The sequence below is a fragment of the Corylus avellana genome, chromosome 6 (assembly GCF_965113065.1).
Source record: "Corylus avellana chromosome 6, dhCorAvel1.hap1.2, whole genome shotgun sequence".
Classification (NCBI taxonomy): Eukaryota; Viridiplantae; Streptophyta; class Magnoliopsida; order Fagales; family Betulaceae; genus Corylus; species Corylus avellana.
In genome coordinates, this window is record NC_142495.1 from 29,898,411 (window position 1) to 29,925,781 (window position 27,371).

General features: G+C 36.9%; 5 protein-coding genes across 5 annotated transcripts; 1 reads left to right on the forward strand and 4 right to left on the reverse strand.

The window, feature by feature from the left end:
* Window positions 1–282: 282 nt before the first annotated feature.
* LOC132187311 (arogenate dehydrogenase 1, chloroplastic) lies at window positions 283–2,987 on the reverse strand. The gene is given in 9 exon segments (XM_059601586.2): window positions 283–452; window positions 454–543; window positions 622–696; window positions 798–867; window positions 947–1,029; window positions 1,372–1,527; window positions 1,628–1,796; window positions 1,917–2,351; window positions 2,803–2,987. Coding segments are annotated over 8 exon segments (843 nt in total). The 5' UTR covers window positions 2,096–2,351; window positions 2,803–2,987; the 3' UTR covers window positions 283–431.
* A 507-nt stretch (window positions 2,988–3,494) lies between these two features.
* On the reverse strand, window positions 3,495–5,655 carry LOC132187312 (arogenate dehydrogenase 2, chloroplastic). The gene is made up of 7 exons (XM_059601590.2): window positions 5,409–5,655; window positions 5,169–5,337; window positions 4,857–5,012; window positions 4,169–4,251; window positions 4,014–4,083; window positions 3,808–3,882; window positions 3,495–3,715 (listed from the first exon to the last, which is right to left on the reverse strand). The coding sequence occupies exons 1-7, from the start codon at window positions 5,585–5,587 to the stop codon at window positions 3,641–3,643; spliced, it is 807 nt and encodes a 268-aa protein (XP_059457573.1). The 5' UTR covers window positions 5,588–5,655; the 3' UTR covers window positions 3,495–3,640.
* A 747-nt stretch (window positions 5,656–6,402) lies between these two features.
* LOC132188142 (cation/H(+) antiporter 15-like) lies at window positions 6,403–11,426 on the reverse strand. Its single transcript, XM_059602544.2, has 5 exons — window positions 11,387–11,426; window positions 10,111–10,316; window positions 8,917–9,334; window positions 7,866–8,449; window positions 6,403–7,675 (listed from the first exon to the last, which is right to left on the reverse strand). The coding sequence occupies exons 1-5, from the start codon at window positions 11,424–11,426 to the stop codon at window positions 6,458–6,460; spliced, it is 2,466 nt and encodes an 821-aa protein (XP_059458527.2). The 3' UTR covers window positions 6,403–6,457.
* Window positions 11,427–15,307: 3,881 nt separating this feature from the next.
* LOC132187314 (BTB/POZ domain-containing protein At1g01640) lies at window positions 15,308–22,485 on the forward strand. The gene is made up of 3 exons (XM_059601592.2): window positions 15,308–15,618; window positions 21,176–21,439; window positions 21,838–22,485. The coding sequence occupies exons 1-3, from the start codon at window positions 15,340–15,342 to the stop codon at window positions 22,300–22,302; spliced, it is 1,008 nt and encodes a 335-aa protein (XP_059457575.2). The 5' UTR covers window positions 15,308–15,339; the 3' UTR covers window positions 22,303–22,485.
* Window positions 22,486–25,216: 2,731 nt separating this feature from the next.
* On the reverse strand, window positions 25,217–26,318 carry LOC132187315 (oil body-associated protein 1A-like). Its single transcript, XM_059601593.2, has 3 exons — window positions 26,137–26,318; window positions 25,647–26,050; window positions 25,217–25,575 (listed from the first exon to the last, which is right to left on the reverse strand). The coding sequence occupies exons 1-3, from the start codon at window positions 26,256–26,258 to the stop codon at window positions 25,400–25,402; spliced, it is 702 nt and encodes a 233-aa protein (XP_059457576.2). The 5' UTR covers window positions 26,259–26,318; the 3' UTR covers window positions 25,217–25,399.
* Between the last annotated feature and the right edge of the window lie 1,053 nt (window positions 26,319–27,371).

The following is a 27,371-nucleotide window of genomic DNA, read 5'->3' on the forward strand; positions in this document are numbered from 1 at the left end:
GACCAAAATTAAAAATTAAAAAAAAAAAAAAAAATCACTTGAAATTAAAAAAGTTGTAAGGTGTAGGTGACATATTTTTGGCCAATAATTATGTTATGCAAGGCCGATCCATGAATTATAAAAAAATTAGGAAGAGTGAGAAACAGAAAAAGAAAAAAGAAAAACTTAAAACAATATATATGAAATTGTTAAAGATCTAACTCACATCAATAATGAGATCTCACAATATATTGAATATTGAGTACAAAACATTAAAAGATGTATAGTTCCATAGAAGGTGAATAGTTGTAACCACTCATAATGATGGTAGTTGTATACTTGTATAGTTGTTATATATATCAATACAATACAATGATCACACAATATTCATGGGGAGAAATGCAATTCTCAAAGCTTACAGAAATGAGTAAAAGGTCATTATTACATCTTTGTTAATGAGAGTAATCTTCATCGGTGTTTAGCATCGTTCAAATTCTGCTCCTCGTTCATCTTCTCTACCAGCTTCTGTTTGACTTTATTGAAGGCAAGTTCAATGTTTTCGAGCTGCATTATAAGTAACAAGCCAAACCTTGATTTATTGATTTATAACTTTTCAAAAAAACATAGGCAACTGGTACATACCTCTTGTTGGGCAAACCTATTACGTAGAAATAACCCGTTAAACAGATCAAAACTAAGTCTCACGGTGTTCTCTTTCTGCATTTAGTTTTTGATGTTAGTGTGTTTCTTCATTGAATTTATTTTTCCTGTGCGGTTATTGAGAAAGGAGGAGGAAAGAAGAGAATATATATACGTACCAAATGAACAAGTGTCTCAAATCCCTTTGTGTCTATAGATGTGGACTGGATCTCCATTTCTGATAGTGTCCTGTCCAATTTGGAAGCCTCAGATTTATCATGGTGAGCTTTTTCCAGTTGTTTAAAATATGTTATTAGGTGAGCTCTACCTGCCAATCACGTGAGTTATAAACTGGCTCCTAGCTGCCATTTTATCATGCTCTTCGCAAGACATTTCCAGCATTCTGCAACCCTGATGTACAGTTTTGTTACTTCAAAAAGCCTTTGTGCTGTACTATATATATATATATATATAGAGAGAGAGAGAGAGAGAGAGAGAGAGAGAGAGAGAGAGATTGCAGCATGTCTCATGTTTAGTTAAAGTTTCGGCTGGTGAATCGTGTGTAAAACCATTAAACGTTTCATTCTAATCTGGATAACTTCATGACACGTATATGTACACATTTTTGCCCCTGCTTATATTTTGGTAACAAACTATTTGGATATTATCGTAATAACATATTTCTATCATTGGAATTTGGATTAGTTTCACTTGGATAAAACCTTTAACGGCAGTGTCGTTGGAGAATGTTACCTCGCTTTCAAAAATTTGGAGGAAGCTTGAGCAAATATCTTCATCTCTTATTCGAACTTTCTCATACATAAAGTTTAGATCTTTCCACCCATCTTTGCCGCTATCTGATCCAAACATAGGGTGAGTGCAAAGCACGTCGGATTCCTCTGGCAGTACCTATGCATCACAAATACATATGTGAACATGTTTTAACAACACAAATTCATGAAGAAATTTTAATATATAATTCAAACGGGGATATATTCTATATGTATACTTGCAACAAAACGTTTCTTGGGTGCTCTTTGACTGAGAGTACATCGACGAAAAGTGTTGGCCGTTTCAGACGATGGAGTGGCAGTGACTGGAGAACCTCTGACAGAGATAGGATTGATGTGCATATCAGAATGACATCGTCTTCGGCTTCAAGAAACGCATCTACGTCCCTGCAAGTGCTTAAACTTAAGAGTGCAATATATGAAAGACTAAAAGGCATAATACACGCCCATTTGTGCCTTAACACATGAATTCTTCAAAGGATTTGTAAAGGACGCGTTTGTGTTTACCTGAAGAATGTTATACCCATTTCGGCAGAGAGATTAGAGTAATCTGTCCGAGAAACCGCCCGTAGAATATGGCCTTGTCTGATCATGGTCTTTGACAGGAATTGTGCGAAGGGCCCGAAGCCTACTATGCTTATTTTCAGAATTCTTGAGGCCGCAGAGTGCGAGGATGAAACAGACATGGTGGAAAGGAGGAGGAGGAGGAGAGAGAGAGAGAGAGAAAGATACGTGTTTGACACAAACACGTTTTTGTCCTCCGATTTAGCTGAGTGCTAGGAGCGTAGCGTGTCGACAACCTTTTCGGTATTTCGTAGTAGGTCCGTAATAAATTTAAGTCTTGCTTTGTCGTTTAGTGGACCAGTTGCAGGATGACGAACAGCTTGATACCTGAACCACAGCCATTGTTGGGGGGTCCATGTACAGGCTTCTTGAGCTGCTCTGCATTCAAACAAATTTCTCCTGCGCGTGAGCATTCTTTGTGAATTTGAAGAGAAAAATCTGTTTTTTTTAAGCCTTTTAAGTACTACTTTTTAAAAATTTTAAATCTTTCTTCACTTCATTTCTAGCCTACACAACCCACCATAATCAAAATAACAGAGGTTTACGGTCTATAATTAAATTCCCAGAATTCTCAAAAAAAAAAAAATTGCTAATTTATTAAGTGGGTATCTTGAAGATTTATCAACTATCACTAAAATCAATTTCTCTCAATCAGTATTACCAAAATCACATAAATCAGATTTCTCTCGATCAGAACCCATCAAATAAGTGAAGTCCAATCAGATTTCTTCACAATAAATCGTGTAAACGCAAAACCCAGCTTACCCACAAGAGAGAGGAAACCATGAGAAAGAGAGCGAGAGACGAAAGGGAGGAAGTGAAAGATTACCTGTTGAAATTCTACTGATCTTTAGTCTCCTTTGTTTTGCAGAGAGAGAAAGACGAAAGAGTGAGAGTGAGACGTCAGACTGTGAGAGAAAGAGCTCTATGCTCTGTTTCTTGTGTAGGGAGGAAGACGGATCGGGAGAGAGAGAGAGAGAGAGAGAGGACATATAAAAACTTCTCAACTACAGGGGGGGTTGGGTGGTGGGAATTATACTATTGCTATATATGCTTATGATCGATGTCGCTGTCTAATTTTGCGGTTTATCCACAAGTTCTGATTATTGCAATTGTGGGTTCAAGTTTAAAAATCTATGTACCTCGAAGGTATTAATTAATCAATTAAAACAGAAAAAAAAGGAAAAAATTTCGGATAAGTGAAATTAGATGATCCATTTGGGAGTCTAAATTAGATTTCATAGATTTAATAATATATATTATTACATCTTTTCTTAAATAACGCGACACAATTTATAATGTCATATGCACCGAAATGAAATTTTGACCTTAAAATAAATGTTCTTCCATTCTCTTAAAATGGAGAGATGTTCTCTCCATTGGTTCTATTATAAGATCTCTCCATTTAGTCAGCAAATGATAGATTTGTTCCTTCATTGGTTCTATTATAAGATCTCTCCATTTCACCATGCTGGGATGAACTAAAAATTTAGGTTTGAGGGACAAAATTAAAACAAATACTTGAAAATAGAAAAGCCTCTATATCCATCAATTATAAGAAAATTAGGAAGAGTGAAAAAAAGAAAAAAGAAAAACTCAAAAACAATATATATGAAATGCGTAAAGGGTCATTATTAATACATCTTTGCTAATGAGAGTACTCCTATTCAATTCTGCTCCTCATTCATCTTCTCTACCAGCTTCTGTTTGACTTTATTGAAGGCGAGTTGAAGGTTTTCGAGCTGCATGATAAAGTAAAAAGTCAAACCTTGATTTATTGATTTATTACTAAAAGTGAAGGACAGAAAGAAGATACAGGCAAACTGGTCCGTACCTCTTGTTGGGCAAACCTATTATGTACAAATAACCCGCTAAACAGATCAAAACTATCTCTCATGGTGCTCTCTTTCTGCATTTAGTTTTGATGTTAGTGTGTTTCTTCATTAATGCATTTCTTTTTGCTGTGTGGTTATTGAAAAAGGAGAAGGAAAGAAGAGAATATATATATATATACGTAGGAACTAAACTGATTGAGCTTACCAATTGAACAAGTCTCTCAAAGCCCTTTGTGTCTATAGATGTGGACTGGATCTCCATTTCTGATAGTATCCTGTCAAATTTGGAAGCCTCAGTTTTATGATCATGATGAGCTTTTCCAGTAGTTTAACATATGTGATTAGGTGGGCTGTATATACCTGCCAATGGTGTGAGTTATAAACTGGCTCCTAGCTGCCATTTTATCATGCTCTTCGCAAGACATTTCCAGCATTCTGCAACCCTGATGTACAGTTTTATTATACAAAAAGATCAACATATGTATTTATGTATGTTCAGCCAACATATGAACATTCTTAAGACCTCCCAATGATGCTAGCTAGAGTTAGCATATATGCTTGGGGAACTGATTTTTCCTTGTCTCTGATACTTTTAGCGTTCGCTTTTTTCTTGGCGTTTTCCAAAAAGCATTGTGCAATTTAAAGACGCATAGATGATGGGGGAATAAACTTTCTTTTGTCGACATGATTAGGTTGAGGTCCTTGAGGATAAAAAAGTGACCCTTTATTTGTCATGCTTAGTCAGAGAGTTCGATTATCACCAAAACCAACAAACGTTTCCTGCCAATATGGATATCTTCATGACATGTACATGTACAAATTTTATATCCCCTGCTTATATTTAATTTGGTAACAAACTATTTGGATATTATCATAATAAAATATTTATATCATTGGATTAGTTTCACTTGAAGATAATTTTTGATGTGATGTATTTGAAGTGTTTGACATTTGTTAATTATTATAAGTACATATACAAAAAGCCACTTAAAATACGAAAAATAAATTAACAATTAATGAATGTGAAAAATAGCATTAATCAAAGTACCTCGCTTTCAAAAATTTGGAGGAAGCTTGAGCAGATAGCTTCATCTCTGATTCGGACTCTCTCGTACATCAAAGTTAGATCTTTCCACCCATCTTTCCCACTCTCTGGTCCAAACATTGGGTGCGTGCAAAGCACGTCGCATTCCGCTGGCAGCACCTATATATATATATATATATGCAACATAATTACAAGTCAACAACAAATAAAGACGACTTGTATACTTATGAACATGTTTAACCATATGTATAACTTAACCAAATTCGTGAAGAAATTAATATTTAATGTAAACGGGGATCTATTATGTATGCATACCTGCAATAGAACGTTTCTTGGGTGCTCTTTGACTGAGAGTACATCAGCGAAAAGTGTTGGCCGTTTCAGACGATGGAGTGGGAGTGACCGGAGAACCTCCGACAGAGATAGGATTGATGTGCATATCAGAATGACATCGTTTTCGGCTTCAAGCAACTCATCTACGTTCCTGAAAGATTACAAGGCATATCTCATGTTATATCTATCACTATGAATTCGTCAAAGATCTTTTGTGTTTACCTGAAAAATGAGATGCCCATTTGTGAACAGAGATTAGAGTAATCTGTTCGAGAAGCTGCCCGCAGAATATGGCCTTGCCTGATCATGGTCTTTGACAGGAATTGTGCGAAGGACCCGAAGCCTACTATGCCTATTTTCAGAATTCTTGAGGCCGCAGAGTGCGAGGAAGAAACAGACATGGTGGAAAAGAGGAGGAGGAGAAGAGAGAGAGAGAGAGAGAGAGAGAGATAAGTATTTGATACCCGAGCGCGCAGCCTATTCTGAATTACAGCCACTTTTTGGTTGTCCATAATTTGACTGTTCAAATCATTGGAGTTATATTATCGCTTATTTTTTAATTATTTAATTAATATTTTAACATTTTTTCTTATTTAAATTCTCTTTCAATAAGTAATGTTTATCCCATGAAATATTTAATTAACAAAATTAATGTTCGAACTCATAACTTTTGGTTATAAACACAAAAGTTATATAAATAAGAAGTGACACTTAATTATTTTGAGACATAGAAATAGCTTGAGAGCAGTAAGAGAGATTTAGAGCATGTTTGATATTGTGTTTGAGAAATAAAGCTTTTAAGTCAAAAAAAAATTTTTGACGAAAGTTTCATTTTTAAATTTTTGCTAAAGTGTGTTTTAGCCATTTTTAGGTTTTTTTGACCCTTAAAATCGCTTTCAATTTTTTTTACTAAATATGTACTTTTTTTTTTTCAAATAGATTTTTTAAGTGTTAAATACATTTTTATACCCTTCAAACGCAAACTCAATCAGACCCCTAGTCTTTTGTGGTTAATTAGTGTTAAATAATAAGAATTTGTGATAAAGATAACGTGTGAAGTTTGAATTAATTTTGTATGATGGCCTGCCCATTACTGCAGTTGAGATGCACAAATATATGGTAGTTGTAAAGCAGACAACAAGCCTGAATTTTGCTCTAATCCACTGGCTTCTCCAACCAAATTAGGTTGCAAAAGTTGTCAATGGAACTTTACAAATTACAAGTACATATCCTTAATTTACAGGGAAAATCTGGAACCTCAACCATTATATTTAGCTTCTTCCCATTGAAATAGACCAGGATCCTCTTGATGGTTCATCATAAGCGACATCGTGAATGAGTTGGTCTCTATCACCGACCGCAGGCTGCGTGGTGCGATTTATTAACTTGCCTCCTAATCTTTGTTGTTGGACCACCAACGCTGATGCTGTGCTGCCAATGTCTGGCGAAGCAAGCATATCGCCGATGATTCCGAGCTCCGGGCACTCGCTCCAAGCACCAAGTCCTGTAAGAAGAGAGGATGCTGGGTGGTCCTTCCCTGTTACTATCAAGTCAAAGCAATCTACCATCTCTTTTATAGATGAAGCAAGATCTGACCCATCTCTTACCACCTCTTCTATAATCACAAATCGTTCATTTCCTGAATTAGCATGCCGGTATTCATCAATCAAGTCACTGTCACGTTTCCTGTCTTTAGTATTTTCGGCTCCGAAGAGGAGGAACTGGACGACTGTGAGATCGACGCTTTCTTCCTTGGCCATGCGAGAACCGTAGGCTAGTGATTCTGCGTCATCTGCACCGCCAATGTAGATTACAGCAACATGGTATAACGGACGACCGGTTAGAAGCGATATCGAGCCGCTTAGGATGCCGCGATCGATGAGGATTCCGACAGAGCACGGCGCGGATTCGAGGACCTTGACGTTCATACCCCGGAATGCTCTGTTAACTGACCCAATGGAGCCATCTATGGCCCATTGCTTATGGAATGGCAAAATCACCATGGTGGCTCTCTTGTCCACTGCTACCCGACAGACGTCACTGTGCATTGTTTCGAAGGGTGAGATGGAAGTGAAGGGTTCGACGGTGACGAAGCCCTCATTCTGATTCTCGAACTGTCTTAAGGCGTTGATAATTCGACTTGTCGATGATGTGCTTGTTGGAAGGGCTGAATGAGGTTGATGGGCAACAAGAACCGGAACGCTTCTACCCACAAGCTCAACGAGGATAAGTGCGATTACTGCGATCTTGCTCTCTTCGGTAGCACCGGAAACTTCAAGGAGGTTTACGATCATAGAAACATTGTCTTGATTGTGGATGCAGACTAAGATTCGGAGGTCTGCCTCGCGCTTCGTATGTTGGATGGTACTTCTCTTGATTGCAATGAATTGCCTTGAAGGATCGTGGAGGATTCTTATCAATGGCGTTATGATTGCAGTTACCATTATCACTGAGATCACCGACAGAGCAAATCCTTCATCCGTCAGAACCTGCCATTTGGAAAGAGCTCCGGATCCATGCCATTTCAGGGTTAGCTACTAATTAATTAACGTTTGGCAATGAAATTAAGAAATTAATATATATGAAGACAGCTGGTGGAACTCATATTAATTCTTTGATAATCATATACCAACATAACTAATCACTTATTAATTACTTGACTATTTAATTTGTTCATACCATGGTGTCCCTCCACAAGTTGAAAACCATAAGCTCCACGATGCCTCTGGCGTTAATAATAAGCCCAAGCACGAAAGCTTCTCGTACAGGAACATCACTGTAGACGGCTGGAACCATAACTGAGCCAATCTTGACCAAGCAAGAGAAGAAAACAACAATGCCCACCACCCCTAGGCCCTGGAAATGAATCTTGAAGATGTTCGTTCGCAGCCCGCTAATTGCGAGGTAGGTCGGGTAGAACAACCCGGACGCAAAAGTATCAAGTTTTGTTACCAACGCAACTCCGAGCGGCGGCCCGTCTGGCACAGCCAAACCCAGAATTAATGGCCCGAAAACATAATGTTGGCCGATGGTTTCACTCATGAACCCTGTTAAGGGAACCAAAACAAAGATGCTAAGAATTAACATCTCGTTCATGGGTCTCCCTTTTGGTGCACGGTTTAACATCCATAGTATTGCTGGCCGGAAGACATATACAATGGTAGCCACAAGTGCAACCGATGATAAAATTGAGTACAACGGTGTTAGTGGGCCGCTGGTCTTGGGTCCCATTATGGACAAAGCAACCGCTGTCATGGAAATACCTGAAGAAATTCATGAACGTAAAAGAAATTAAAGAAAATAAAAGAAATAGAATCACAATTTTACCGGTAATTCAGTATTTGACACCAACTTTTCACCCGTGGGGTTTGTCCCAAGAGGTAGTTTGCAGTCAGTGGGTTTCGAATCTAAGACCGTAAGGAGTACTAAAAGTTTCAGGCTTTCACCAACTAGGCCAACCTCTTGGAGTTACCAGGGGCTACATCTTGCTCTTATTTCTTGATGATAAATTACAATACAAATTATCTTTATTTATAGTGAAACTTTGACATGTAGAAATGATATCAAATCACATTCTCTCCACCTGTCATAGTTTCATTATAAATAAGGATACATTTATATTATAACTTATCATCAAGAAATAATAGCAAGATTTAGTATTGTCTAACACCAAATTACTCATAAAATCCTTTTAAAAATTTAAGGTAATTCAATTATACTCCAACAATACCAAGTACATCACAAAACATTGATGAAGAGAGTGCTAGGCGGCCGATGTCGGTGTTTAGCATCTTGAGCTCCCTGAGAAGGGAAGAGATGACCGGAAATCCTGTTAAAGTCTGTGCCCCGGCCACAAAGAAGATGGAGTGTGATATACTGGCTTCCATAGGTAGCGATTTCACTAAAATGAAGGTTGCTAAACCGCAGAGTACAAATGTGAAAAAGAAAACTGAAAATCCAATGATCAAGCCCTGTCGTCCTGGCCGCATCATCATCGTAGAATCCGACCGAACTCCCATTAAAAACAGGTAGTACATGAGGCCGTACGTTGCCACTGTTTCAATCACCATGCTCCCTCTTGCCGGGAACAAACTTGATGCCATTATCTTTTTATGCCCTAGAAGGGATGGCCCAAATACCATACCAGCCTTTTGGCATGAATGATTTGTCAAATACAACGAAAATTAATAATTTATGAGATTTATCTAGTTTATATAATTAAGCTGTATTACATTTTCTTCTTGTGTACGCTCCTGTGCCCCTCAATTGCATCAATTGAGCATTTGGTTTTTCTGCTAGCTTACAAAATATATATGGTTTCCAAAACATGCTTATTGCATGTTAGATGACGGGCAGTTGAAGTATTAATTAAATAATTAAGTTTATATTTTCTTAAGAGTTTAAACTTTTTAAATAATTGTCTATTGATCAGGTTCCGTTTGTTTCAACTTAAAATATTTTTTTTCTATAAAATATTTTTAACGAAAATCATTTTTTCACTTGAAAATATTTTTCAGCATTAAGCTTGTATGGAAAATGAGTTACGGCGAAAACGGCCAAATACTCCCGGCAACCTCCAATTTGAGAAGCAGAATGTCAAACTCAAAAAATGTTTATAAAAAAGAAAAACTATTTTGCAAAAACTAGAGAAGCTTCTTTTTTTTTTTTTTTTCTGGTCAAACCCAAAATTTTAGATTTGACTATCATTTTTAGTCGCACAAAACATTGAAAAACCTGAAACAAACAAACAAAATTTTAACTTATGGTTAAAGTATTCTTAATTTTGCTGTGTGTATTTTGATTGATTTGCTATAGAGATTTATTATATCATATTAGTTTGCTACGGTCAAAGAGCGAAAAAGAAGATGAAAATCATGCAACATAATATATATAACTGGGAAAGAACATGGAAGAGAAAACTTACAAAAATCTGTGATACAATGGTCGACTGCCCGAGCGGCTTTAGGCAGAGATCGATTAGCTGCGAGACTATGGAAATGGCAGAGAGCTGCAGCAACAGAAGAGATGTAGGGGATTCCAAAGGGTTGCCATGAAACCAGAGATTCTTGTTTGGTATGCGGCGGGGATCGTTGCATAACATAGTCTTGTTCCCTATCACCACGATCATGTCTTGGACCGACATTGTAATTTATTAATCAGTTATTATTTGCTTCAGAGGAGGATCAAGGAAGACTATTGCTTCAAGAGGAAGAAGAAGAAGAATGTGTACGTTGGTTTGTGAGAGAAAGAGACAGAGAGACAGAGTGTGTGGAGAATGGAACAGAACCTCTGGTTGTGGTTTCCGAAATATTCTGTACGGTTAAAAATGAATGTGGCCAATATTTCTTATTTTGTTTTTTGTTTTTGTTTTGTTTTGTTTTTTTTTTTTAAGGAAAATGGTCAATATATATTGGACATGGAAAACGACCCCCTCAATAGTCGGGTCTTGTTACTGGTTACTGGTTTTTCTTCTTCTTCTTTTTCCTTCTCTCTCTGACTTAAAGATTTGAGTTTCTTAAACTGACAGGAGCAGGTTTCACTGCATTATTTATCTTCTCTCACCCATTTTTGCTCACAAGTCCAACATGGGTCTGTGCAAACCAAGAGCTTAGAGCACTCATGGACGTCAAAGCAGTTTGCAATGAGGAAGCAGATCAAGTGGATATTTGATGAATTTTTATGCCTTTTTTATTATTATTATTGGGCGGTATTGTATGAATGTGATTTTTAGGTGAAAATTGTTACGAAACTGTACTGGCCGGGGAGATCCGAGGGAAAAGCTCGTCGATGCTGTTGAAGATCTGAATTAAGCTGAACTCTCTGAGTCTCTGGTAATGAGAATTAGCTATACAGAGGGACATAAAATGGCAATTTATAATTTTCTAGGATTTACGAATGAAACGAGAGCTATGAGAGTATACGATAAAAATCTGCGGCTATATGACTATTAACAAATAGAAATAAATTTTGAGCATATGAAAGGGTTGGCTCGGTGGTCTAAAGGAGTAGAGCCCAGTTGCTACCTGCCTCTTGGGGCCACACCCTTCTGACGAAGCTAGAGACTTACTTGATCCATGTAGAAAAATTTCTGTGAATACAGTACATGGATCCGAAAATTAGTCGGTGGATCCTATCTGAGGTGGATCCTATCTGAAGCTTTGTATTTAGTAAGCCCTCATCTAAAAGTTTTCTAAAATTACTATGCATGACGGAAGCTTGTGTACGCTGATTACGCTGCATGTTTGGAATTTTCCATTTTTGCTTGATGATTTTGCTGTCAATCATTAACCATTATGAGGAGACTTGCTTAATATAAAGCTTCCTTAATATAAAATTTTTGCTATCCACACAAATCACGTGCAAGTTGTCAAGGAAAAGTCCTCGGCTGATTTTACTGCATGATCTGCATCATTGTCCACACAAATTAATCACGTCCCAAGCTGTCAAGGTAAAACACATGGAATTTTTCTCTAATCAAAATATAATTTGTGTTTTTGGGTGATTTTAATCGTGCCTTGTATGCAACAGGATTCTGCTTGGGCAGTGCATCTCGTTGCAGGGAGAGAGTGTGGTCAACCACCACCAGACCACCGCCTTAGGTTATTTCTGTTTTTAGTTTTTACATTTTTATTTATTTTTTTAATTTTAGTATTTTTTTTTTTTATTTGACAATATTCTCGTCATTTAACAGATTTAACATCTAAAAAAAATGTATAGTGAAGACAGAATTTCTAAACAGAATAGCTACATTACAAAAAATAAAAATAAAAAAATAAAAAATCATTGAAATACATTGTCCATTTGTAAACATAAAAAGTAGAATAAAAAAAAAAAAAATAGTTCAACTTCGAGATAAAGTGTAATTTTTCCATCGTATTATTTTGGTGAGATCAAATAGCAGAAAATATGATGAAAAGCATGCAACGTACATATGTAACTGGGAATGCCCATGACATGGAAGAGAAAACTTACAAAATTCTGTTATACAATATTATTAGTTGACTGCCCTGGCTTTAGGCAGAGATCAATTAGCTGCAACACCAATGTGATAGTCTCAACCAATCGGTCCTCGTTAATATATCATATTTTTTTCATAGCGTCTTTTATCATGATGTAATATAAAACCTCATTTTACATTATTTAATAGAAATTTGATGCATCAAGTAAAAGCACTAGATATAGTGAATATGAAAACACAATATCATTAATTCAAATTAATTTTATGGACTTTTTCATTCTTTCATTTTTTTTTTTTTTTTTCGTAAAATCATCCATTCTAACTTAAAGCCTATCACCCATCACCGAAACCTCCGAGCCATATTGGAGTACAGGTAACTCTCAAAAACGAAGCCATGTCTCGTTGAGAGAAGAATAATGATCATGTCTTCTCTAGACGACTCAAAAATGTTGCAACAAGTCATAAAATGTACAAATTAGGACCAAAATCAACTTAGGCATTAGTGATCTTAACATTGATTAATGAACCCTACTAATTTACTAATAAGGTTGCAATGTCTTCTTTCCACCCCCAAAATGATAAAAATACCTAAAGAGGTCGCTTGGGGATTTAAAATGAGAAAAAAGAACTTCTATAGGATTTTGTATACCTAGGGGGTTGTGGGGAGCTCAAGATTATTTCTTGATGTGGATTTGGCCCATTCAAAGCTCGGAGCAAAAGACGATGGGCTTAATTTCCATTTTGGCCCATCTAGTCATTACTTTAAAAAGTGAAAGTAAATAGCTAAACTGTTGAGCTAGATGTAAGTGCTTTGAAAAAAATGAATATCCAAATTAGAAAAGATGTGTTCTTTAGCTAAATATTCGTTGAACTGGATTTAAATGCTCTACATGTGAATGTTATTGGTAGATATGGAAAGTGCTTCATTGATGTTGCAATAGTTGCAAGTAAAACCTTATTTTTACTATTTTATACTTATATTTGGGATATCTCTTCAATGCTTCCCTTCAGACACTTGTGCATGTTTCACACTGGATGTTGGATGCGAAGGATACGAAAAATAGACTAAAAGAGGAAGTAAATGGACTAAAAGAGGAAGTTAGCTTTCTTGGTGCTGGTTTCTTTACTGCACTTAAAGATCAAACTCACACCGATATACAGCTCAAGCCAGCCAATAATGGGCTTTCCATGCCCGCACATAGAGCTTTACTGGTTTTCTCTCTCTCTCTCTCTCTTATATGTATATGGAATAGTTCCCTATTAAATTGATTTCATAAAAATGATAAAAATCATATTACTAATCATTTTACTTTGTATATTATGTTATTTATAGGCAGCAAGCTGAAAGAAGGGGACTAGGCTGCCAAGCAGCGTGGGAGAAGGAGAAAAGAAAATAAATAAATAAAAAGAAAGGAGAAAAGAAAAGACAAAGGGTGGTGGAGACATGCGTGAAAAATTGAGAGAGAAGTGATGGTGTGTCAAAATTCAGTCGTGGAGGTGCTGTCTGGCAATGTGTTTTATTTTTATTAGCCTTGCCCCCGTTATTTTTATTGTGTTTGATTTTTGCAGCTAAAGGCCACGAGATCTATTTTTATTGAACGCCAAAATTTAAATTACGGGTTATTGGTTTTGGTTAAAATTAATGGAGTCAAGTTAAATTTCAAGGCCACAATTGTCAAGCAATAGAATTTTTGAAGGCCAAAGTTCAAATACGGTCTATCGGCTAAATTGTCGAAGTCAAGTAAATTCAAAGGCCACAATTGTTAAACCCCGAGATTCAAGCATAGCAATCAATTGCTCAAGACGTCCAAGATCAACACTCATATCGTTCATCTTGAGGGAAAGTATAAAGGCATACAAGGTAAGGAGACAAAGCCAACAGTCATAATGTAACGGCTAGTAACAATTAAATAACGGTTAGTAACAGTGTCGCCACTTGTATAAATAAACCATAATTTGTAATGAAATGTAGTCTCTAATATTTCTCAGTGTTCCTTTCTCTCTCCCTACTTACCTTCTCAATATTCTCAATAATCTGTAAACTTCCATAGAAACCAGAGACTCTTGTTTGGTATGTGGCGGGGATCGTTGTATTATTGCATATCAGAGTTTTGTTTCCCATCTCCGGCCAGGATCATTTAGAGTAGCTACATCGCCCTCTCATGCCAATTCTTTGGATGAAAAAAAGAGGCAAAAGAATAATTTTAATAATTAACATAATTAAAAGACAAAAATTCCTAGACAAATCTTTAAACTCTTACACTTCAAGAAAGTTAAAATGATTATTTTGCCTCAAATAAAAAATAAAAAGCTTTGTCAGAAGGCGATTGTCTCTTTTATATGAGAAACGCTATATATTACATTTTTATCACATAATTATTTTGTAATACTAATGTATTGGTCTCAATCTTTTTAAATAAAAAATTTTGTATATATTTTTATCTCACAACTATTCTACAATGCTAATGTAATAGTCTCAACCGACCATTAAATTAATCGTTGCTAATATACCACTTTTTTTTTTTTAGAGCTCATTGTATCGGGATGTGATATAAAACCTCTTTTTATAACATTTAATAGGAATTTGATACATCAGGTAAAAACACCAGATATAGTGGAAATAAAAATACAGTATTTTTATTTCTTAATTAATCTCATGAACTTTTCCATTCATTCTAACTCAACGCTTATTACCCACCACAAAAACCTCTGAGCCCCCGACACAGAAGTTTCCAAAACCAACCAAGACAGTGACTACCATGGTTTTGTCAGTAGTTTTGTCGATAAGTAATTTGTCAAGAGAAAGAAATTTTTTTTGTGTGAAATGTTATATTTTTATTTTTATTTTTTGTGTTTTTAGCTGAGGTGTCTGTTTCTTATTGGAGAACACAAAACACCCGATTGACACCATAACTTATTTGAAGTTATTATCCATTTTTTATCCTACAAGTATCCCACAATGGCACAATGCTCAAACATTATTGTTGAAAAAATTAAAAGTTAATTAGAATTATCAAGTTACCCTTTATGAAATAATTTTAAGATAAATATGGGATATATGGCCTTGTTTAAAAATAAATATATAATTTATCCACCTAATAACATTATTAAATTAGGAGCGCATATATCGCTTTCCAAAACAAACAAGGGCCGAACGGGTTACAGCTAAATCTACCAAAAGGTCCCAAACCCTAAATGCTAAATCAGACGTCTCCATCTTCCTTTCACTCTAAAATACCAGCTACTTACAAAAAACAAAAAAAGACAAGCTACCCCTCTACAGCAGCCCGTTACACACAGCGGCTGATGGACTGCCGTATCTGTACACCACAACATGTGCTTAATCATGGGTTTGTTACTTATTCTGCGGGTAAAATATGTAATGCTTGCATCGATGGAGTTCGGAAGATAATCGATCTCATGAACGAGTTTGAAAGGGAGAAAGGAAGTGGTATTACACGAAAGTCGTCTGAGGCAAGCTCTATCTACTTTCATGTTTCTTCTTGTCGCTTGATTTGTTTCTTTTGTGCATTTGATAATTTTCATGTTTAGTTCTCTTAGTTGTTATATTGACTAACTTTTATTAAATCAATAAGTCTAAACTATATTTTATCGCAACAAAAGGCTAATATTTGAGAGGTTTTTGATCGAGTATGATTGGATTAAATGGCGAAAATTGCGTAAACAAGCTACATGGCCTGTATGAAATTCTTTTGTTTGGCGCATTAGAAAGAAAAATAACTTCTTGAGGACTTCATTAACTGAAGGGAAAAAGAGGTTGCTTCAGGACTTTTTTAAGACCTTGAGGATTTTGTACAACAGGGTTTGTGGGCTCGATATTATTTCTTGGTGCGGATATAGCCCATCCAAAGCTCGGCATACACGGTCACTTTTTTGGATATGTGTTTCGTTTAATTATACAATTGACCATCTTTGTATGCATGAAATTTTCGTTTAACGTTTTGGTGTTTTGCTCTTCTTTTTTTCTTCTGGTTTTTCCGACTATTATAACTTGTTCAGGTTCTTCAAAAGTCTGGTCCTTGATGTGAATTTTGATCTGGGTTGCTTGTTGTTGCCTTTTTTCTACCATTGGTTTTGGTGAGGCGGAATTCTGATCTTCGATTGCTGGTAGATAGCTTAGTTTGATCTTTTAGAAAATAAAGTGAGGATTCTAAAGTGATAAAATGAGGAAGTAAAAGGAGAAATTTTCAATTGATGTCCCTAGATTTGTACTATAATTTTGTAGATTTAGTTTTCTCAGAGAGAGCCTACCTTTTAGAAACTTCATACGGATTTTTTTTATCCAAGAAAAAAAGAAAAAGAAAAAGAAAAACAGACCGTCATTTCTTGTCCAATTTACCACCGAAAGAATACACAAGTACCAATATCATGAACTCTTTCTTTTGTGATGCCCATGATTTGTGCTTAGAACCGATTGTAACTTCAATGTAAATTGCCAAATGCTACATCGGACGACCTTTTGGCTCTTGCTACATTCGACTGGAGATTGTTTTGGGGAAACTACACTTGTCCTCCTCAATTCATCACACAATTGACAATGTTTTTCCAAATCTTTCAATTTTCTTAACATACCTTATTGATTTATCAGTGGGGTTGCAACGTCTCCCTCCCGTCTGCAAAACGTAGTCATCAACTATGTGTTGACACTTGTCAATTTTTTATTAGGGTTACATGTTAAACTCACCTACCATGATTTAGCTCACTGACATGGGAGGCAAGGATTTCTCACAAGGTAGATAAAAAACAAAAGAAAGTAAAGATAAATCTCACTTAATTCAGAGTCTCACTACCAAAAGAGAAGACGATTCACACCTCAAAGAAAACATATGTTTATTCATAATCATAATCTGTCTCCATAGGAGTACAAAATAACACTTAAATAGACCTTGACAGAAACCCCTACCTTAAATTGACTGACTTTTGGGCCAAGCCCATTATTGAATTATAAAATAATACAACTCTTAAAAATACTAATGACCTCAATAATTAATAAACCTAAATAAATCTAAAGACCAAATATTCTTTTCTCATCCTACATCACAAGAACTCACAAGTCACGTTACAATTGTAACTTGTAAGTTGGAAGTCTTTAAGAGTAAAGTTCATATACTGATTTAACTTGAACAAAGTAGGTTCATAAATCATGGCTTTGGAGTCCAAGAACGTGTTTTATTTAGGTTCTTGAAAATTCTAGGTTCATGAAAAAATTTGGACACATTGTTTTTGCATTTTTGTCTCTTTTTTTGTACTAGTGCTTATATGTGACTTTATTGATATACCTTTGACACATATTTGTGAAGTTGGGTAGATATCCTTTTTGGGATACACATATTGTGTTATAAAATACTTAATTTCTATTTTGAATTGTGTTTATCACAATTTTTTTTTTTTTGGTATTTAGTATAAACATATTTTTGATAAGTAATTGAAATTTTATAAAAAGCATAAGGTGCCACAGATAGTATACACAAGCACCACCTAACTAAAACGAGCGACACAAAAACCCAATCAAAACACCAAATAACAACCCACAAACCCGAAAAGCCCTCAAACCCACAAAGCCCAAATGAACAACTCAACGCTACAAAACGTGAGCCTTGCCTTTCCCACGCCTAGAGGACGCGCCTAACGTGTCACAGTTAATGGAGCATTCCAAGTTCAATAGCTCCCTTCTACCTCTGGACTTCGAGAGCAAACCCCTTGTACCTCCCGAGAATGATCCTCCTCGATGGCCGACAGGAGCGCTAGTCTTATCCACATTCCCCTCACACGAGACCCCCTTCACAGGACCAACATCCTTAACGCAAACCAAAGCCCAATCCAAGGGGGTGGAAGGAGGAAAATACCCAAAGGGTAGTGAAAATCTCTATCGTCCCCATCCGAAAAATCGTCTCTTTGTTCACGCACCACCAACTCCAATGACGGAACCGGCCACTGCTGGGAATGAACCAATCCAAATGACTTGATAGCACCTCCCTTGTCAATTGCCAGAGGAGACGCTGAAGAAGCCAGATCAACCGGCAAGCCCAACACAACCGAAGAAGGTTGGGAAAAGGCCACAACAGAGGAGCTCTGCTTGAGGAAACCCCACCATAGAAAATCCCTTGCTAGAGGGGTTTTTCAAATGACACTCGTAGACATTGGAAGGTGGGCAGCCCCCGACGATTTCTAGGCAACGATCTCAGCAAACGGCAAACACTAGGTCTCAATTGGTGGGGCAACCAACCTTGTAGGAAAGGAGAAATCAGCCCCAACATCAATTGGGCTCGCTGGAGAGGAGCCAACAGGCCGGACCTCAACAAACGATGTCATCGGACCCTAGGCAACAAACTCAGCAATCGGTGGCCTCTAGGTCACAGTCGACAGGGCCTCCAACCTCAGAGGAACAAAGAAAGTAGCCTCAACTTCAATTGGATTTGCTGGGGAGGTCATTGAACCCTGGACAACAAATGATGACCTCTGAATCACAACCGGCTGGGCCTCTGACCTTGGAGGAATGAAGGTAGGAGCACTAGCGACATCTAGGCTCACTGTGGTTGACCCAACAAACTGGACCTCCGGCGAGGCAAAAACTGCGTTGGATAAGCCCATACCCAAAGAGGGCCCGAGCTCCAACAGTAAACCCATATCAGTAAAAAGAATGGGTCATGGGCCGTGATTTGGTCTTGCATTTGGTGGCCCAAAGTCTTTTGACACCTAGCTCACTGAGGGGACTTGGGCTTCAGAGAAAGTCCAAGAACCTTTAGCCTTCAAGAACATCCCCCACAACCCGGTCCACTTAAACTCTAATCCTCATGAGTTGAGCCTTCCACACCCAAAGAAGAGATTGCATCAGCACCTTTCCTTGCTGCAAATCCTCCTTGTGGCTTGCAACTCAAACAGGAAAAGAATCTTGGCCTCGAGCTATGGACTTCTACTTGTCGTCACGGGTCCTTGCCTAATGAGTTACCACCGACATGTCGATTTATGTCTAACTGTTCCCCAAAGCTTGCCGACGAGCTAGCCACCGTTCGCACTGCATCCACATACAACGGCATGCCCTCTACAAGTAAAGACCTTTCCCCACCGCGAAGAGCTGGATCAAACCTCAATCCTAACCATGCCTTCTTCCCAATCTTCTTCTCAGCCGGGGGTGAAGCACCAGAAGGTCTAATCGTGGCTTCAAAAAATCCATCACCTTATTCAACTCGACTGCAAAACAGCTCCAACCATGCCCTTCACAACCCTCAGGGAGCAGAAGAAGCCCCTCTTCGGCCACCCATTGAGAAGATTGCCACCTCCAGAAATCGACCGGCCCTATTACCCCCTCTCCGCACAGTGAACACCTGCGATCCCTCCCGAAAGAATTTAACGAAATCGTTGAGATCAGAGCACCGCAATAGCTCCTCCATTGTCAAAGACAACCAGGCGGTACACAAGATCCCCAAAATACAACACATGAGAAGCCCTTCGTTCTTTCCTCCACCCAAAGCACCTTCCACCAACGAGAACTCAAACGATTTAGCCTCTATGGAGAACCGTGTCTCCATCACTAGACCCACACTCTAGCCTCCGAGAAGAAACACACGCTCCTGCTCACGCCTCTTACATTGCTACCAAGAGAAAGAGACGATATTTACTGAAGGAGAAACACCCAACAAAGAACCAAAATAGAGAGGACCAATGCACGCGCTTCCACGCTTTGGCGATCTAAAAAGACAGAATGCTTCACTAATTGGACCGATAACAACCTAAAACCACCTCCTACAACAGAGCAGACTACATCCCTGACCGCCAGTGACTGACTCGAAGGATGGATTCGAGCCGGCATTGAGACCTAGCAGCACGCGCCGCCACTAGAGGGGAGAGAGAGAGAGAGAAGCTATCGATTTTCAACTAATCTGACATGATAGAGCATGATCGCATCTATCACTTTCCAATAAGCGTGTTCTTTTAGGAATAAGATCCTTTGTATTTCACTTGAAACAGAGAACTATTTAAAATTTTTAAATGAGTGGCACAAATATATCATTAGATTTATAAAATCTAATATGGATTGTGAAATAGAGAAGCTCATTATCCATTCTTTTTATAGGGATAACTGAACATCTCTAAAGTTTGATAGCAAGTGATACTCAGGAAAACACACAGACACACCCAATTTTCCTCGAAACAAGTACCCATTTTTTTGGCCACGTGCATTCCAAGCGAGAGACTCTATGGATCCACCCTTTTAGCCTGCATTTTGAAGAATATATTTCATTTTTATTGAATGAGCATGCATTTTGAGGAATATATTTCATTAGCATTGAATGAGCATGCATTTTTTTTTTCCTTCTAAGCGAAGCATATATTTCATTATTATTGAATGAGCATGCAACATTGGAATACAGGTAACTCTAAAAACAAAGCCATGTCTCGTTGAGAGAAGAACAATGACCATGTTTCCTCTAGACGACTAAAAAATGTTGCAACAAGTCATAGAATGTACAAATTAGGACCAAAATCAACTTAGGCATTAGTGATCTCAACATTGATTAATGAACCCTACTACTAATTTACTAATAAGGTTGCAATGTCTTCTTTCCACTCCCAAAATGATAAAAATACCTAAATGGGTTGCTTGAGGATTTAAAATGAGAAAAAAGAACTTCTATAGGATTTTGTATACCTAGGGGGTTGTGGGCTCAAGATTATTTCTTGATGTGGATTTGGCCCATTCAAAGCTCGGAGCAAAAGATGATGGGCTTAATTTCCATTCTGGCCCATCTAGTCATTACTTTAAAAAGTGAAAGTAGATAGCTAAATTGTTGACCTAGATGTAGGTGCTTTGAAAAAAAATGGATAGCTAAATTAGAAAAGATGTGTTCTTTAGCTAAATATTTGCTGAACTGGATTTAAATGCTCTACACGTGAATGTTATTGGTAGATATGGAAAGTGCTTCATTGATGTTGCAATAGTTGCAAGTAAAACCTTATTTTTACTATTTTATACTTATATTTTGGATATCTCTTCAATGCTTCCCTGCAGACACTCGTGCATGTTTCACACTGGATGTTGGATGCGAAGCATACGAAAAATAGACTAAAAGAGGAAGCAAATGGACTAAAAGAGGAAGCAAATGGACTAAAAAAGGAAGTAAATGGACTGAAAGAGGAAGTAAATGTACTAAAAGAGGAAGTTAGCTTTCTTGGCGCTGGTTTCTTTACTGCACTTAAAGATCAAACTCACACCGATATACAGCTCAAGCCAGCCAATAATGGGCTTTCCATGCCCGCACATAGAGCTTTACTGGTTTTCTCTCTCTCTCTCTCTCTCTCTCTCTTATATGTATATGGAATAGTTCCCTATTAATTAAATGGTTAAATTTATACTTTATTATTAGCCTAAATTTTGGGGATAATTATTGGTTTTTACATAGTATTAGAGGAAAAGTCTTAAAGTTTGAATCCTTACTCTATAGTTTATCTCCCATTTCAATTAAAATGTTTCATGTGTTGTCTGGTTTCAAACCAAGAGGAGTGTTAAAATATTTTTGATATGATTAAATGATGGTTTTATATTAACGTTTTATTGCAACTTATTTTGCCTCATAAAGTATTATATTAGAGAGCCAACTATATTACTGATTTCATAAAAATGATAAAATCATATTGCTAATCATTTTACTTTGTATATCATGTTATTTATAGGCAGCAAGATCACAAATCTTTAAAAATATGCTAGACTCAGAGTCAGATGTATGTAAAGTGCCACCAATGGACACCCTAACATTGTCAGAGTTGAACTATGAAGAGCTCGAGTGCCTTTTGGAATTCCTCTATACTGGGAGCTTGCCTAAAGAAAAAGTGGAGAAGCATGTATACTCTTTGTCACTAGCAGCCGACAAGTATGAAATCTCATACTTACAGAAGTTTTGTGACCGTCACATGTTTAGGTCTATGAATACATCCAATGCTCTTGATTTTTTAGAGATCTCAGATATTTGTTCTAACATATCCCTGAAGGAGTCAATTTTGAACTTCATCGCCAAAAACATGGAGGACATAGCTTTCTCAGATAGATATGAGGAATTTGCACTCAAGAACCCACATCTCTGTGTGCAGATAACAAGGGCATCATTGATGGAAGCCAAAAAGAAAATGATTTCATTGTAAGGGAATTACTGGACAGAATGAGATATATGTGTTCATTTCTCTAGATAAAAATAGCTAAGAACTTATTCCTGTGGAATCTTATTGTTTATACATAGACTTTGTTTTCTTAATGACATTAGATATGGGTGAGATTTGTATAAATTTTTAGAATTTATAATGTTTTTTATATTACTCTGACAAGAATTGGGCTATTTTTGTGAAATGCCTGCTATCCTTTTCATCTTTCATCATGGAATTACTCAATCTGGTGTGGTTGTATTTTTTTTCTTAGTGTTCCATGCATGCTGATGTGTCCGGCACAAAATTGGGGTTTTGTGAACCATCCGCATATAAGTTTTTCTCAATGTTCCCAAATCCGCTGATTCTCCCTCCCCTCGTAATGCTTGCCATGCGCCAGCTGGATTCTAGCCTGTTGTCAACTTAAAGAAAAAAATGGTTTTTTTTTTTTTTTTCATCTTCATTTTCATTTTTCAAATAGATTTTTGAAAAAATTTAACTACCGCTCGCTTTGAGTAGACCATCAGAAATTTAAAAATTAAAATGTTAAAAGTTATAAAATAAAGTTTATATCCATGACTTTTTTATAAAATTTCAAATTTTTTCTTAATTTTTTTTCCTTTTTTTTTTTTTAATTTAAAAAAAAAATGGAAAATTTCATTTACACTCCCTATACTTTCGTGCTTTTTGCAGACACTTCTCATTGTTCAAAAACTCTTACTTTAGTGTATCAAACTTTCGTTTCGTTCCAAATACCCCCTTTACCGTTAGCTTTTGCAGTTAAATCAAACTGTAGATTTAGTAAAAGACCTTTATACCCCCAAATTTTTTTAAAATTTCAAATTTGCCCTTATTTATAAATAAAAAATTATTATATTAAAAAATAATAATAAAAAAAAAAAAAAAAGTGACCCTGGTGGGTCACTTTGTGACCCCCAGTGGGTCAAACACAGTTAAATTTTTTTATTTTTTTAATATATAATAATAATAATAATAATAATAATATGACCCGTGGGTCACAATACGGGTGGGTTAGATCCACCGGTAAACCCACGGGTCAGGATTTAAAAATATATATATATAATAAAAAATAAGGGCAAAATTGGAATTTTACACCCGTCTGTTAGGATTTAACGGAAAATCCTAACGGAATGGGCAAAGTGGAAGGAAACAAAAGTTGGATACATCAAAGTGAGAGTTTTTGAACAATAGGGGATGTCTGCAAAATGCGCGAAAGTATAGTGGGTAATTGAAGTTTCCCAAAAAAAAAAAAAAAAAAAGAGTATTTAGTTTTTTTTAGGCATTTCCATTATAGCATTTCCAGCAGTAAGAGGTATTCTACCTAGTCAAAAAACATAATTCTCTATTTTAGCTACTCATTTTTTAATACCAATTCCAACAGATTCTTTATTTCATTCTCTATTTTTTTAAATATTATTTTTTAATCTTTTTTTTTTTTTTTTTTTTTTTCACTTTTCTCTCTCTCTCTCTCTCTTTCGCACTCTTCCCTCTCAACCCAAACCCCCCATGGCCAGCTCTGCAATTATCTCTCTCTCTCTCACTCTTGCTCTACCTCTTCCCTCTCAACATCCCATAACCAGCTATTTCCTCTTAACCCAAACCCCCCATGGCCAGCTTTGCAATTAGCTCTCTCTCTCTTTCACTTTCGCATTGCCATTCAATTTTTTTTTTTTTTTTTTTGAGTTTTTAGTGATTCAAAAGACTTGAATTTGTTTCAGAAATTCATGAACAAAAGAGAGAAGAGAGAGAAATGTTGAGAGAGGGAGAGAAGAGAGAAAATAATGTGAAAATAATATTATATTCAACAATCTAGTGTGTTACGGTGAATAGCAATATGAAGCTATTCACTGTAGCAGTTAAGGTATAATAGCTAATATGAAACTATTTTGTTGGAGCAAAAAAAAAGGTAAAAATAGCTAAATATAGTTAATATCTCATTTTTAGCTACACTGTTGGAGATGCTCTTAGAAGTTAATGGCTAAATCGAGTGGGTAAATTGATTGAACTTGAAAGTTTAGATGTGTAAATTGAGAGTTTTTTAATTTTGGTGAGTTTTCTGTGCAGTAATTCAGGAATTTAAAGTAAAGTTTTTTCTAGTTCAAAATAAATTATAAAATTATTTGCGGAATCCAATTTTTTAATATATATATAATTTTTTTTTTAAGGGTGGATATTGTTCATTTACAATTTTTTTCAGTTGTAGGTGTTGCTCATACATGAATGAGAAATAAATAATGATTTTTTTTTTTTATTTATTTATTTTTTTTTATAAAAAAGCACCACAAACAAAATGGCTTGGTGTTGGGGCCGCCATATGGGAGTGGCCATCTTCTGGTGGCCCCGTAACGACAGCACCAATAGATGTGGTGGCCGGCCACCGTGAGATTTCTTTTATTTATTAAAAAATATTTTTAAAAAAACTTTCACCAGCAAATATATATATATATATATATATATATATATATAACAACAAATATAAAGCGAAACTAATTTTTTTAAGTTGAAACCGAGTTTATAGTTTTAAAATCAATGATTTAGATTTCATTTTCTCATATTTTATTTATAATAAACCATTAATTTGGTGCCAGTTGGGAGTAATGGTTTGTCTGTTTCTCTTTGGCACTAGGACTAGCTAGGCACCCTATCGGCCTCCTCTTATATACATGTGCGAGTCAGATTAGAGGATCATTAATTCACATATCAGAATTTTTTTTTTTAAAAAAAAAGGATGTGAAAATGAAGATTATCATGACCAGGATTCTAATTAGAGATGACCATATTCACTAATTGATTAAAATTTCAAGCCAAATGAAGCAATTAGTGATCATATACTAATGAAATATTGAATAGACAAATATTAATTTACCCGCCCAAAAAAAGTTCCTGATCAAATGAAAGAGCTAGAAATATTATTATCTATTATTACATAAAAATATAACACTTACAAAGGCAGGTCTCTCACAAGAAAATTACACAACGAGCACACTACATTCTATATGTACGTAGACTTTCCGGTGCCCAACCAAATATATTTATATATATATATATATATATGCTCTACATATTCACTAATAATTACTCAAACAAAGACCCTGGGCACGGAATCTGTGGGCCTGCAGTCCACCTCCCTCAGCTCTGTTTTCAGCCCCTTTCCTCCGCCATTCGCCAGTGGGTGTATTCCATGCGTCGGCCCCGTTATGTGGGCTCGATTCTCCCTCTCATTGTTAATCGATATCCCGAAACGCTTCTCTACACCTGCGTCCGGATAATCTTATTTTTAAAATGCCATTCAAATATAACTAATTGTATAATAATTAAGCACGCACCTCTAAGGAGGTCTTCGTGAAGCTGGCCGTCTCTGGTTAAGGCCATCATGACCTGGGGGAGCCCAAGAGGGAGGTTGTCGCCCCTGTCAACCTGCCAGAAGTGGAAGACCTTGCCGTACGTCTTGGCGACCTTTTCCAAGTCCTGCCGCTCTATGGGACCGGGAACTCCGGGCATGAAGAGCACGCCACTCTTTACTTCGTACTCGTGGGAATGCCACAGCGGCTTCTCCTCGTCCGGCAGTCCCAGGAACAGGTTCTCTGATACGATGTACTCTAGCCCGATGAGCCGGGCATCGGCGTCGGGGCTGTCGTATATGAGGCACTGCCGCATGTCCTCGTTCTGGTGCCCGCAGTAGTGGTGCGCCTCCACTTGCCGGGTCATGTCGTACGCGTAAAAATGAAACCTGAAATATAACAAATTAATAAATCATACGACAGAGAAATGATGAAAGATCGCGAGGAGGAGGAGGAGGAGGAGGCAAATACGTACGCGCAGAGGTGCTGGTGGATCTTGTTGATGGGAGCAAAGTTTTGGATGGTGGCGGTAGCCGTTTCGAGGAAAGCCGTGCCTGTCTTAGTCGGCTCGCCGTGAACCTCTGGGTAAGTGGACATGATTTCCTGATTTTGCTGCTTAATTCTCAAACAACAGGTACACTGGTTTAACCCTCTTATTCTTATATTATACATTCTTGGCTGGCAGCATGATAGAGCTGTGGAGTTCGATAAGCCTATTGTTGCATGCAGTGTTACACGTGTCAGAGGATGTGGCAGACGTGCCTCATAACGTGGCTCCCCTAACCTCCTTGCAGGACCTCGCCAAATGGCTTGCGGCCCATGGGCCATGGGTACATGCAGAATTTTTAGGTGGTGTTTGTTAAAGACCACTAAACACCACCATTCCACCGAATACTATTCATATAATTTTTTTTCCAAAAAATAACATCAAAATATTATCACTTTAAAAAAATTAAATAAATAAAAAGGCATTAAAATCGCCGCTATTTGGTCCAAACAGCGGTGACTCTAGTCGTCGTTGATGAGGGGTCAATAGCGGCAACTTTGAGGTCGCTGCTATTTAAAAGAGAAAAAAAAAAAAAAAAAAAAACATAAATTGAAAAGGCCTTAGGTGCAACTTTATTTGGTATGAACAGTGACGACCACCATAATCGCCGCTGATGAGGGGTAAATAGTGTCGCCGCTATTTAAAAGAGAAAAATTAAAAAAAGAAAAAGAAAAAAAAAGACATAAATTAAAAAGGCATCAACGACGACTTTATTTGGTCCAAATAGTAGTGACATCCAAAGTTGCCATTGATGAGGGGTCAATAGTGGCGACTTTAGGGTTGCCGCTATTTAAAAGAAGACAAAAATTTTTTTTTAAAAAAAACATAAATTAAAAAGGCATTAGCGACGACTCTTAGGGGTCAATAGCAGCGACTATGGGGTCACTGTTATTTAAAAGAAAAAAAAAACATAAATTATATATATATATAGTTGAGGTGATGCTATTGACCTTACATATATAATAGAAAAGGACGTGGTTTGGCTACCCCAAGGGCCAAAAAAGGGTGGCCGAACCACTCCCTTAGGCTTCGGCCACCCCTGCAGCCCCTCTAGGAGTGGCAAAACCACCCCCAAGGCCAAAGGAATGGACATAAATTAATAGAGATGGTGATTTGATTTTTTTCAAAATTTGGGGTATTAGATTTGTCTTTTTTAAAACTTA